At 43.2% G+C, this 12,498-nt stretch overlaps 1 protein-coding gene across 4 annotated transcripts in view; it reads right to left on the reverse strand.

Moving 5' to 3' along the window:
* Positions 1 to 12,498, reverse strand: part of LOC144683564 (protein phosphatase 1 regulatory subunit 12A-like) — a 301,353-nt gene that overhangs the window by 101,975 nt on the left and 186,880 nt on the right. For all 4 annotated transcript variants that reach the window (XM_078546708.1, XM_078546707.1, XM_078546709.1 and 1 more), the window contains one exon: positions 1,510 to 1,707. In XM_078546708.1, the coding sequence (XP_078402834.1) occupies positions 1,510 to 1,707 (198 nt within the window). The remainder of the gene's footprint in view (positions 1 to 1,509; positions 1,708 to 12,498) is intronic.

The raw sequence follows: 12,498 nt of genomic DNA on the forward strand, positions 1-12,498 counted from the left end.
CCCTAACTTCCCAGAGCCTGTGAAATCAGTTGATATGGTGAAAACTTTCCCGTTTCTGCCTTCATAATTGCTGTTAGAAACCCCATAAAAAAGTTACACCTTGTTGAATCAGGTGTAACTGGATTTACAACAGCGATTTGAGCAATAACTAGTGAACAGATTTGGTTCTGAAAAAAATAATTTTATATTGTGCAGTGTTGTTAAACATCTCCATTATCAGTAATTACTATTTTCTGAAAACTAATTTTTTTCCCCCATCCAGCTCATTGTTCATAGCAATATTTCAGGAGTAATATTTAATAATCTGGAAAGTTTAACTGGAGAAAATGGGATAAATGCAACTAAAGCAGCTCGAGGGCTATTACACTTAAAAGGCTGGGGCCCTGTTGTCTTAAGGGGTTAACAACTAAAAATGTAAGATCATAAAACAGCAGGTGGGTTTACATGACTGGACAATTGGGGACAATGTGCCTACACTGCTAGCAAAGAAATGCAGCCCAGAGACTTGTTTTGTTTTGGGGGTTAGAGCTACAATTAATTTAAAAGCACTCAGTGAGCCCTGGAAGTCTACATGGAGATGGGTGGAGCTTAAGAAAGTTCCAAGGTTTTAGCTCGTGTTGTGATTGGTGGGGGAGTGAGCATTCTGCAGCAGAGGAAAAGGCCATATCGAAAAGGTGTTGCTGTTAGCAGGCTCCAGGCAGCAAACGTGTTGCTGTTAACTATTAATTCCAGGAGCCATTTGATAGCTCTGTGCAGTTAGGGCTCAGGAGAAGTCTTGGAGGACTGAGGAGGTGGCAAGGAAACAAAACACTATTGGTCCCTAACTGGATCTTACCAAAAACCTGGGTGTCTGGTCTAGGATTATAACACCATGATACTTCACCCCTTGTCTACGACCCAATCTTTACATTGCTCCATCAAAAATTTTAGTGTTTTCATTTCCTGATTGGCTGGTTGTTTAACATGGCTGGCTGCTTGGACAATTGGATGACATCACTGCAGTTCCACATCATAAAATTATGCTTACATCAGGAATCTTCACAAGAGATGCACAGAGGCCATTGCCGTGCTGACCAATTGAATCCACTCTCATAAGTTTGTTCAATTATATAGTAACCTTGTTGCTTTGGCATTAAAACTGAATAAACAAAGAATTCTATAAAGCAAAGTAGAATCTTTTGGGTAAGTGCTTTCTTTCTCTCTCTCATATGGATTTCAAACTTTACAACAATCTGCATTAACCAAACGATGCTGAAAATTTTGATAGTTGTTTTAGCAAGCTGAAGCTTCAAGACCAGGTTTAATCTTCAGTCTGTTAGGAGTAAGCTGTTTGCAGTCAGTGTATCGGTCAAGGTGCTGCTTTTGGTCTCAATGCCCTTCATCAGGGGCGAGAGATTAATTATGCTTCAGCAGCAGCTTCAAGCACTTTTCGGTTACATCACTTTTTGACTGCTCTAAATTCTTCAAATACGCTATAGTGTTGGAAATATCACAATCAATTCAACATACCTCTTCCTCTTGGCTTCTATTCAATCTTTGCCTGTACTCTTCTGTATCCTGCGTAATTAATGTCTTTTCTTTCTCATTCTGCTTTTCTACATCTTGTTTTTCCTTTTCGTCTTTCTCCTGCTGTTCCCGAGCTCGTCTCTCAGCACGAGATCGACTGAATGTCTTCTCAGCTTCCTGCAGGTCCGTTAGTGTTACACCCTAGTTTAACAAAGCATATCACAATATGAGCACTGTACACACAAAATTACAAATTTGGTTTAAAAAGTGGGTAATGGGACCAGATAATGCTTTAGATAAGGGCTCCTGAATTCAGATTCAAATCAATAGGGGAGAGTGGAAGGGAAAGGTGATGGAGGGGGGGGGGGGGGGGGGGTGGAGAAGAGGGTGTCAAGAACGAGAGAGAGAGAACAAGAGAACGAAAGAACGAACAAGCAAGGAATCGAAGAGAGAGGGGAGAGAGGGAGCGTTGACAAAGAGAGAGAGAAGGAGCATGTCAAGAGAGAAGGGTTTCTGAGTGAGAGAGAAAGGAGTCAAGTGAGCCAGGGAAGGGAAGGATGAGCACCAGAATGGGGGAGTGAGAGTCAGCAAGTTGAGAAGAGGTTGAGAGATAGAGAGACAGAGACACAGCCAGTGCCGTTAGAAAGGGAGTTCGAGGTTATTGACCCAGCAACCATGACAGAAAAGCAATCTAATTCCAAGTCAGTAAAATAAAAGCAAAATACTGTGGATGCTGAAAATCTGAAATGAAAGCAGAAAATGCTGAAAAAACTCAGCAGGTTGGGCAGCATCTCTGGAGCGAGAAACAGAGTTAACTTTTCAAGTATGTATGACTCCTCTTCAGAGCTCTGAAGAGTCATGTGGACTCGAAATGTTAACTCTGTTTCTCTATCCACAGATGCTGCCTGATCTGCAGAGTTTTTCCAACATTTTCTGTTATTCGTTCCAAGTCGGGGTGGCGTTTGACTTAGAGGGAAACTGGCAGATGGCAGTGTTCCCATGCATCAGCTGCTCTGCTAGATTTGGAAGATGCTGTCAAAGCAGCCTTGGCAAATTGTTGCAACGCATCTTGTAGTTCATACACACTGCTGCCACTGTGCTCTGGCGGTGGTAATGTTTAGTGTGGGTGATGGGGGAGTTGATGGCTTCTTTGTCCTGGATGGTGTTCGGCTTCTTGAAATGTTGTTGGGAGTTTTATTCATCCAGGTAAGTGCAGAGTACTCCATCACACTCCTTGTGCCTTGTAGATGCTGGACAGGCTTTTGGGGAGTCAGGAGAAGAGGTATTTGCTGAAGAATTCCAAGCCTTTGGCCTAATCTTGTAGCCACAATACTTGTATGCCTGGTCCCAAGTTTGCCGTTAATGGTGGCCCCAGGATGTTGAAGGTGGGGGAAATTCAGTGATGGTTAGATTCTTGCTTGCTGAAGATGGCCATTGCCTGGCACTTGTGTGGCAAGAATGTTACTTACCAGCCTAAGCCTCAATGTTGGCCAGGTTTTGCTGCATACGGTCACGGGCTGCCTCAGAATGGAGTTGTAAATGGATCTGAACATTGCACAAACATAGCTACCATCCCCACTTCTGACCTTATGGTGGTTATTGGTGAAGCAGCTGAAGTGACCTAGGTCTCTGGACACTGCCCTGAGTGACTCCAGCAACAATATTGTGGGACTGAGTTAATTAACCTCCAACTGCCACAACCATCTTCCTTTGTGCTCGGTGCAACTCCAGCTAGTGCATTCTCATTGACCCCAATTTTGTTAAGATTCCTTGATGCCATTCTTGGTCAACTGCTGCCTTGTTGTCAAGGCAAGTCACTCTCACCACACCTCTGGAATTAAGCTCTATTGTTCATGTTGCATCAAGGCCATAATGAGGTCTGGAGCCGAGTGGCCCTGGGATAAACAACTGACAGGATCATTATGCAACATCCTTATTAAAATGATTACGGTCACGGGAAAGTTATTAGGTTTTTAAATTGAACTGAAGGTGCAAGTGGAGGGTACATTCTGGTATAAAAGTTGATATTATGAGAATCACACACTGTATTGTTACACTTCCAGGGGCGTGCAAACCCTAGAGAATATTTGCAGTGGTGCATTTTGAAATTAACATTTCTGATCTTCAGATTTTGTACGCAGCTCAACTGACAGAATTAGGTCCTAATTAAGGTCAAACCACCTCCCACTGCACTCTCAAAATAGCTTCTTGCTCAGCATATTAAAGGCATGGAGGCTGGGATTCAATTTTGACAGAAGAAAAAAAAAATTGCAGATTGCAATCCTCAAAATAAAGGTAAGAATCATGACATTCCATAACAGAATTTGTTATGCTGCAATATTACATCATTTGGGTCTATGCTTGTATGTTTTTATTGATGCCGTTTATCAGCATTCACTAGCCTTCTGGGTTATCTATGTAGCTATTATTCCTACATGACCTCTGGGCTGTTTTAATCTTCACATTTGACCACTGTGGCCTTGGCTTTTCTCCTCAAGAAAATGTGCTTTCATTCCATAGTTCTTAAAATGACACTATGAAATATTCTAGTTCCATTTTGCCTCGCTGCCCAAGATTTTACAGACTATGCTGCTAATAAAATTGAGCATAACTGGAATGCTTCCATCATTCTGTTCAGAATTGGCAATGGAGCCAGGCATTGAGGTGCGCCTGTTAAGCCTGGACAGGGATCCTGATTAGGGGTTGGTCAGTAGCTGCCACAATACCTCCTGCGAGCAACTTCAGTAAAATAAGGGCTTTATTAAAAGGTTGCATTTTATTTTGGAACCAAGGAAGGGACTCAGAGTGAGAAATAGATCTTATCTCAAATATGGTTTCAAATTCCTGGACTTCTCTCAACATCAAGGCACTGCACTGGATCTCAACACAAGGCTCAGCTGCTGCGTCACTGATCTGCTGCTGTTATTTACATTTCAAAGTAACTTCATTTTGGTAGGAAGAACATGGGGAAACAATATAGAATGAGAGGGCACAATGCTAAAGGAGGTGCAAGAGCAGGGGAACCTAGGTGTATATGCACATAAGTCATTAAATGTGGCAGGACAGGCCGACAGCATGGCTCAAAGCATCCAAGGCTTTATGAAGAAGGGAATTGAGTTCAAGAGCAAGAAGGTTATTTTGAACTTGTATAAGACACTAGTTCGGCCTCAGCTGATGTACTGCATCCAGGTCTGCATGCCGCAACTTAGGAAGGATGCAAAGACATTGAAAAGTGCAGAAGGGATTCACAAGAATGGTTCCAGGGATAAAGAACTTCAGTTAAGAATGATTGGAGAAATTGAGATGGTTTTCCTTGGAGAAAAGAAGGTGGAGGAGATTTAATTGAGGTATTCAAAATCATGAGTGGTCTGGACAGAGTCGATAGGGAGAAACTGATCCCACTTGTGAACGGATTGAGAATGACAGGGTACAGGTTTAAAGTAATTGGCAAAAGAAGCAAAAGCGACATGAGGAAAAACTTTTTCACACAGTCAGTGTTTAAGGTTTGGAAAGGACTGCCTGACTGTGTGGTGGAGGCCCGTTCAATTGAAGCATTCAAAAAAGAATTAGTTTTCTAAAGAATGTGCAGGGTTACTGGGAAAAGGCAGGAGAATGGCACTAAGTGGATGGCTTATTTGGAGGGCCGGTGTAGACACGATGGGCTGAATGACCTTCTTCTGTGCTGTAACAACTCTGCGAATTTGGTTTAACCCAGGGGTTCTCACCTGGGAATCAGTCCGCAAGAAAGTTTCATGAGGCCCATCAAAAAACACTGCGGCAAAACTGGAGGATCCTCTCCAGGGCGCAAACTTGGGTAAAATTTATGGAGATATTGGACTGCCCAGAAGTAGGTACCCCCTCAACCTCCCTGGTTAAATTCAAACGAATTGAAAGCATTATGATTGATACTGGCTTGGTTGCAGGAATTGCCAGAAAGATGACATATTTAGACATCAATTCACCTTTGGGCCCCACTCCAGATTTTTTGTCAGGGTTAACTCCCTTAGCCTTCACCTCTATTGAGGTATCCACAAGGCAGTGGAGCTGTTTGCTCATAGCTGGGAGTTTGGTTCTGAGTACCAGGTCATGCTCACATGCTGGTGGGCCTGCACACTGTATTGTCTGGCGGCCAAACTTCCAAGTTCCACTGAAGCTTTAGTCTGATGCCGCGAGGGACCCAGGTTCTGTATGTCACCACAAGGAGGCACAGCTGAAGACTTGCCAAGGGTGAAGCTGTGTACTAACAGGGAGAGACTTATACATTTGGCTCTCTATTTCACATTGGTGCTAGCCAGTGCTGTAGGCTGAAAGAGAGAAGCAAATTGGCACACAAAAGCAAAAAGCATGCTAACTCTCTTTAGCCACATACTATATGCATAACATTGACCTGTTGCGATAATAAAAAAAGGCTTAGACAAACTAAACCTGATGCTTAAAACTAGTGAACAGACCCAGAATATGCTGCCATCCAGTGGCTCCCCTGGGTACGGTAGCTATAGGGATTTCTTAGAGCATTGTTTCAGTCTCTATTCACTTTAGCAGAGTTGCCGAGTATTTGTTACTGTAGAACTATATAACTATAGAAGAGTTGAGAACCAATCCACAAAGAATTCTCCTTCTGCACACGGACTACATGACTGAGTCTGTTGAACAAGGGAAAGCATGTTAAACTGTAGTTCAGATTTATCCATGTTTATTGTGTTTCTCAATGAGACATTCTGCCTCTACTGCAAAACTGTCTGAACATCGGAATTTAAAGGGTGATGAAAACCTCTTTCACACAACCAATTTCTGGATTTAAACAATGTAGGACAAGAACCTCCAATCCCACCGGATCATTAAAATCAATATTAAGAATAAGAAGTTACTCAGGAAAGCTCTATACAAGGACAGGAGACGTGTTGAGGGAGAATAAAGCACGAATTTGAATGCCTCAGGCCTTCTAGGGATGTGATAATTTAAAGGCACCAGATTCAAGTCAGACAATGCGGTGTCAGAGCAGAATGGAGGAGGGGCAACAGAGAAATCAATGGCACCTTTAATCAGGGTCAATAAATAAATATATGGTCCAAGCATGCATTCCGAGCTTTATCCATGATAGACGCTATTGACCTGGCTACAGCGAGTTTAGGTGGGTGTTGACAAAAACCAGCAGCTAAGGACCAAATGTGTCCAAGTGTCCCAGGGGAACTTTTAAAAAATTATTAATTCATATTGCCCAGCTCTAAATGCCCTTGTGAAGTTGGTGGGTGTGCTGTCTTCTTGAACCGCTACAGTCAGTGTGTTGCAGGAACACCCACAGTGCCATTAGGGAGGGAGTTCCAGGATTTTACCAAGCAACAGTGGGGAACAGTGATATAGTTCCAAGTCATGTTGGTATGTAACTTAGAGGGAAATTGCAGGTGGCGGTGTTACCATGCATCTGTGGCCCCTGTCCTTTTCAGCGGTAGGGGATGCAGGTTTTGAAGGTACTGCCAAAGGAGCCATGTTGAGTTGCTGCACTGAATTTTGCAGATGGTACACACTGATGCCACTGTGCGTTGGTGGTGGAGGGAGTGAATGTTGACGGTGGTGGATGGGTTGCCAATCAAGTGGGCAGCTTTGTCCGGGGTGGTGTCGAGCTTCTTGAATATTGTTAGAGCTGCGCTCATCCAGGAAAGCAGAGTGTATTCCATCACATTTCCGATTTGCACTTTGTGAATGGTGGACCAATGTTGGGGAGTCAAGTGGTGAGTCACTCGCTGCAGAATTCCCAGCCTCTGAGCTGTTTTTGTAGCCACAATATTTATATGGCTAGTCCAGTTCAATGCTAACCTCCAGGATGTTGATATTGGAGGATTCAGCAATGGTAATGCCATTGAATGTCAAAGTAAGGTGGTTAGATTCTTTCTTGTTCATTGCCTGGCATTTGTGTGATGTGAATGTTACTTGCCAGCCCTTGCCTGAATGTTGCCCAGGTCTTGCTGCATATGGACAAGGACTGCTTGTGTACCTGAAGAGTCACGAATAGTGAACATTGCGCAATCATCAGCAAACATCCCCACTTCTAACCTTATCATGGAGGGAAGGTGATTGACTAAATTCACTGATGAAACAACTGTAGATGGTTGGACCTAGGACACTACCCTGAGGAATTCCTGGACTGGGACTGAGATGATTGACCTCCAACAACCAAAACCAACTTCCTTTGTGCTAGTATGACTCCAACCAGTGGAGAGCTCCCCCCACACTCTGATTCCCATTGGCTTCAGTTAGCTTGGGCTCCTTGATGCCACACTTGGGTCCAATGCTGCCCTGATGTTAAGCCCAGTCACTCTCAGCTCACCTCGAGTTCAGCTCTTCTGGCCTTGCTTGAACTAGGGCTGTAATGAGGTCAGGAGTGGCACTGGCAGAACCCAAACTGAGCATCAATGAGCAGGTTATTGCTGAGTAAGTGCTGCTTGATAGCACTGTTGGCAACCTCTTCCATCACTTTGCTGTTGATTGAGAGTGGGCTGATAGGGTGTTAAATGGCTGGGTTGGATCTGTCCTGCTTTTTGTGGACAGGGCATACCTGGGCAGTGTTCCACATTGTCAGGTAGATGCCAGTGTGTAGCTGTACTGGAACAGCTTGGCTAAGGGGTGCAGCTAGGTCTGGAGCACAAGTCTTCAGTACTATTACCAGAATGTTGTCAAGGCCCATTAGCCTTTGCAATATCCAGTGCCTTCGGCTATTTCTTGACATTATGTGGAGTGGATGGAACCAGCTGATGACTGGCATCTGATGAGGTCGAGATGGATCAAAGACTTGGCCCTTCAGGCTGAAGATCATTGCAAATGCGTCAACCTTGCCTTTTGCATTAATGTGCTGGACTTCCCCATCTTTGAGGATGGGGATAGTTGTGGATCCTATTGTCCACCACCATTTTTTTGTGTTCATTCATGGGATGTGGACTTCACTGGCTGGACCAGCATTTATTGCCCAATATAGTCGCCCTTAAGAAATTGGTGGTAGGCTGCCTTCTTGAACTACTGCATATGGTGTAGGTACACACACAGTGCTGTTAGGGAGTTCCAGGATTTTGACCCAGCGACAGTGAAGTAACAGCAATATACTTCCAAGGCAGGATGGTGAGTGACAGTGAGGGAAACTTTCAGGTGGTGTTGTTGTTCCCATCTATCTGCTGCCCTTGTCCTTCTAGATGGTAGTGGTCACGGGTTTAGAAGGTGTTGTCTAAGGAGACTTGGTGAATTCCTGCACTCACAACTGGGTGTGGCAGGGCTGCATAACTTAGATCTAATCCATTGGTTGTAGGATATATAAACACACACATATATATAGTAAAATATAAAACATTAAGGATGTCAGGACAGGTGATGCGTCACAGCTGCAGCATGTGGGAGCTCCTGGATGCCAGTGTGATCCAGTGCAAGCACATCTGCAGTAAGTGTTTTAAGTATGAGCAGCTCCAGCTCAGAGTTTATGAGCTGGAGACTGAACTACAAACACTGCGACGCATCAGGGAGGGGGAAAGTTACCTGGATTCTTTGTATCAGGAAGCAGTTAAACCTCTTAGGACAGGGTATTCTGATTTGGTCAGGGACAGGAGAGTGAGACAATGAGTGAGGCAAGTAAGGGGACTCAAAGGGCAGGAACACAGGAGTGTGAGCGTCTGCAATTGTCCAACAGGTTTGAGGGTTTTTTTTGGCTTGTTTGGATGAGAGTGGGGGCTCCAGGGTGGATGAGCTAACTAGCCATGGCACTGTGGCACAGGAAGTCATTCAAGTGGGAGGAGCAAATAATTCAGTAATGGTAGTAAGGGATATTTTGGTCAGAGGGATTGACACCATTCTCTGCAGCAAAGAGCTTGAGTCTAGGCGGCTGCGTTGCCTGCCCAGTGCCAGGGTGTTTGGCATATGCTCGGGGCTGGAGAGGAACTTGCAGTGGCAGGGAGATGACCCAGTCATCATAGTCCATGTAGGTACCAATGACATAGGCAGGGCAAAGGAGGAGGTTCTGCATAGTCAGTATGAGGATTTAGGCACCAAATTAAGAAGCAGAACCTCAAAGGTCATAATCTCTGGATTATTACCTGAGCCACGTGCAAATTGGCATAGAACAAATCAGATTAATGAAATCAATGTGTGACTCAAAGAGTGGTATGGGAGAAGTGGGTTCCGCTTTGTGGAGCACTGGCACTAGTACTGGGGAAAGTGGGATCTGTACCATTGGGACTCTCTACACCCGAACCGTGCTGGGACTGGTGTTTTTGCGAGCCGCATAACTAGGGATGCATTGAGGATTTTAAACTAAATAGTAGGGGCAAGGGATCAAATGAGGGAAGGTGTGGTAAATCAAAGAGCAGAAACGAGACAAAAGAAAAAGGTTTTATTACAGGAAACGAAAAACAGACCGTGACAGGAAGGGATAGAGCGCACAAATCTAACATTAAATCCACAGATGAAACTAGAGGCTATAAAAAGAAAAAAAGGATAAAACTAAAAGCTCTATCTGAATGCACATAGCATTTGAAACAAAACAGATGAACTGAGAGCGCACATAGAAATAAATAATTATGATTTAATAGCCATTACGGAGACATGGCTGCAGGAGGGCATGGATTGGGTCCTGAAAATTGAAGGGTACAAGATATTTAGGAAGGACAGGAAGCGAGGAAAAGGTGGAGGGGTGGTTCTATTAATGATGGTATTAGCACAATAGAGAGAGATGACCCAAGTGCAGGAAACCAGTATGTGGAAACGGTTTGGGTATGAGAAATGGTAACGGCAAGGAGTCACTTGTGGGAGTTGTGTACAGTAACTACATAGTAGGGTTGAGCATAAAGGAAGAAATAATTGGAGCTTGTCAGGAAGGCACAGTAATAATCATGGGAGATTTTAATTTACATATAGATTGGAAAATACATATAGGCTGGAAAAGTCAGATGGGCAAAGATAGCCTAGACGAGGAATACACAATATTTTCAGGATAGTTTCTTAAAATAGCATGTTCTGGAGCCAACCAGAGAGCAGGCTGTACTAGGCCTGGTATTGTGCAATGAGATTGGAATAAGTAATGATTTCATAGTGAAGGTACCCCTACGTAGCAGCAATCGTATGATGATTGAATTTTGCATTCAGTTTGAGGAAGAAGGGAGTGGGTCTGAAACTAAGTTTTTAAATTTAAATAAGGCCAATTATGAGAACATGAAAGCTGAACTGGCTATCGTGAATTGACAAGTTAGGTTAAGGAATAGGTCAATATAGATGCAGTGGCTAATACTTAAGGGGATGTTTCAGAATGCACAGTCCAACGAGTAAGGAAAACTCCAAGGGATGGTCACACCATCCGTGGTTTACTAGAAACGTTAAAGATAGTATAAAATTTGAAGAAAAAGCTTATAATTGTGCAAAGATAGGTGGAAGGCCAGGTGATTGGACAGAATATAAGAAAAAGCCCAAAGAATGACTAAGAGACTAATAAGGAGGGAAAAAAAGAGTATGAGAGAAAGCTAGCCAGAAACATAAAAACAGATAGTAAGAGTTTTTATAAATATTTTAAAAAGATAAGAGTTAACAAAGTGAATGTTGGTCCTATAGAAAATGAGTCTGGAGAATTGATAATGGAAAACAAAGAGATGGCAGATGAGTTGAACAGATATTTTGCATTAGTTTTCACTGTAGAGGATACTAGTACCATCCCAGAAGCAGCTATAAACCAGGAAATGGAAGTGGAGGAAGGAAGTCAGGAAAATTACAGTCAACAGAGAAGTGGTACTGAGTAAATTGTTGGAGCTGCAGGCTGACAAGAGCCCGGGTCCTGATGGACTTCATCGTGGGGTCCTAAAAGTGTCTAGTGAGATAGTTGATGCATTGCTTTCAATTTTCCAAAACTCTCTAGATTCAGGGAAGGTCTCAATAGGTTGGAAGATAGAAAATGTAACTCCATTATTCAAAAAGGGAGGGGGACAGAAAGCTGGAAACTATTAGCTTAACATCTGTTGCAGGGGAAATGTTAGAAGCTATTAGTAAAGTTGTTACAGCAGGGCACTTGGGTAAGTTCAAGGCCATCAGTCAGAGTCAACATGGTTTTGTGAAAGGGAAATTGTGTTTAACCAACTTACTGGAGTTCTTTAAGGAAGTAACATGTGCTGCGGATAAAAGGGATAAAGTGGATGTACTGTGCTTAGATTTCCAGAAGGTACTTAATAAAGTGCTACATCAAAGGTTATTGCGGAAAATAAGAGCTCATAATGCCACAGATAGAAGATTAGCTGGCTAACAGGAAGCAGAAAGTAAGCATAAATGAGTCTTTTTCACGTTGACAAGATGTAACGAGTGCCATGACACAGGGATCAGTGCTGGGGCCTCAACTGTTTACAATTTATATAAATGACTTGGATGAAGGGATTGATGGGATGGTTGCCAAATTGGCTAATGACACAAAGATAGGCAGGAAAGTAAGTTGTGAAGAGGACATAAGGAGGCTACAAACAAATATAGATGGATTAAGTGAGTGGGCAAAGATCTGGCAGATGGAGTATAATGTGGGAAAATGTGAAATTGTCCATTTTGGCAGGAAGAATAAAAGAGAGGCACATTATCTAAATGGAGAGAGATTGCAGAGCTCTGAGGTGCAGAACGATCTGGGTGTCCTAGTGCATGAATCACAATAGGCTAGTATGCAAGTACAGCAAGTAATTAGGGAAGCTAATAGAATGTTATCATTCATTGCGAGGGGAATTGAACACAGAAGTAAGGAGGTTATGCTTCAGTTGTACAGGGCACTAGTTAGACCATACTTGGAGTACTGTGTACAGTATTGATCACCTTATTTAAAGGAGGAATTAAATACATTGGAAGCACTTCAGATAAGGTTTATCAGACTAATATCTGGAATGGGTTGTCTTAAGGAATGATTGGACAGACTAGGCTTATATCCGCTGGAGTTTAGAAGAGTAAGAAGCAACTTGATCGAAACATATAAGATCCTGAGGGGACTTGACAGGGTGG

The sequence above is a fragment of the Cetorhinus maximus genome, chromosome 8 (genome assembly GCF_964194155.1).
Source record: "Cetorhinus maximus chromosome 8, sCetMax3.hap1.1, whole genome shotgun sequence".
Taxonomy (NCBI): Eukaryota; Metazoa; Chordata; class Chondrichthyes; order Lamniformes; family Cetorhinidae; genus Cetorhinus; species Cetorhinus maximus.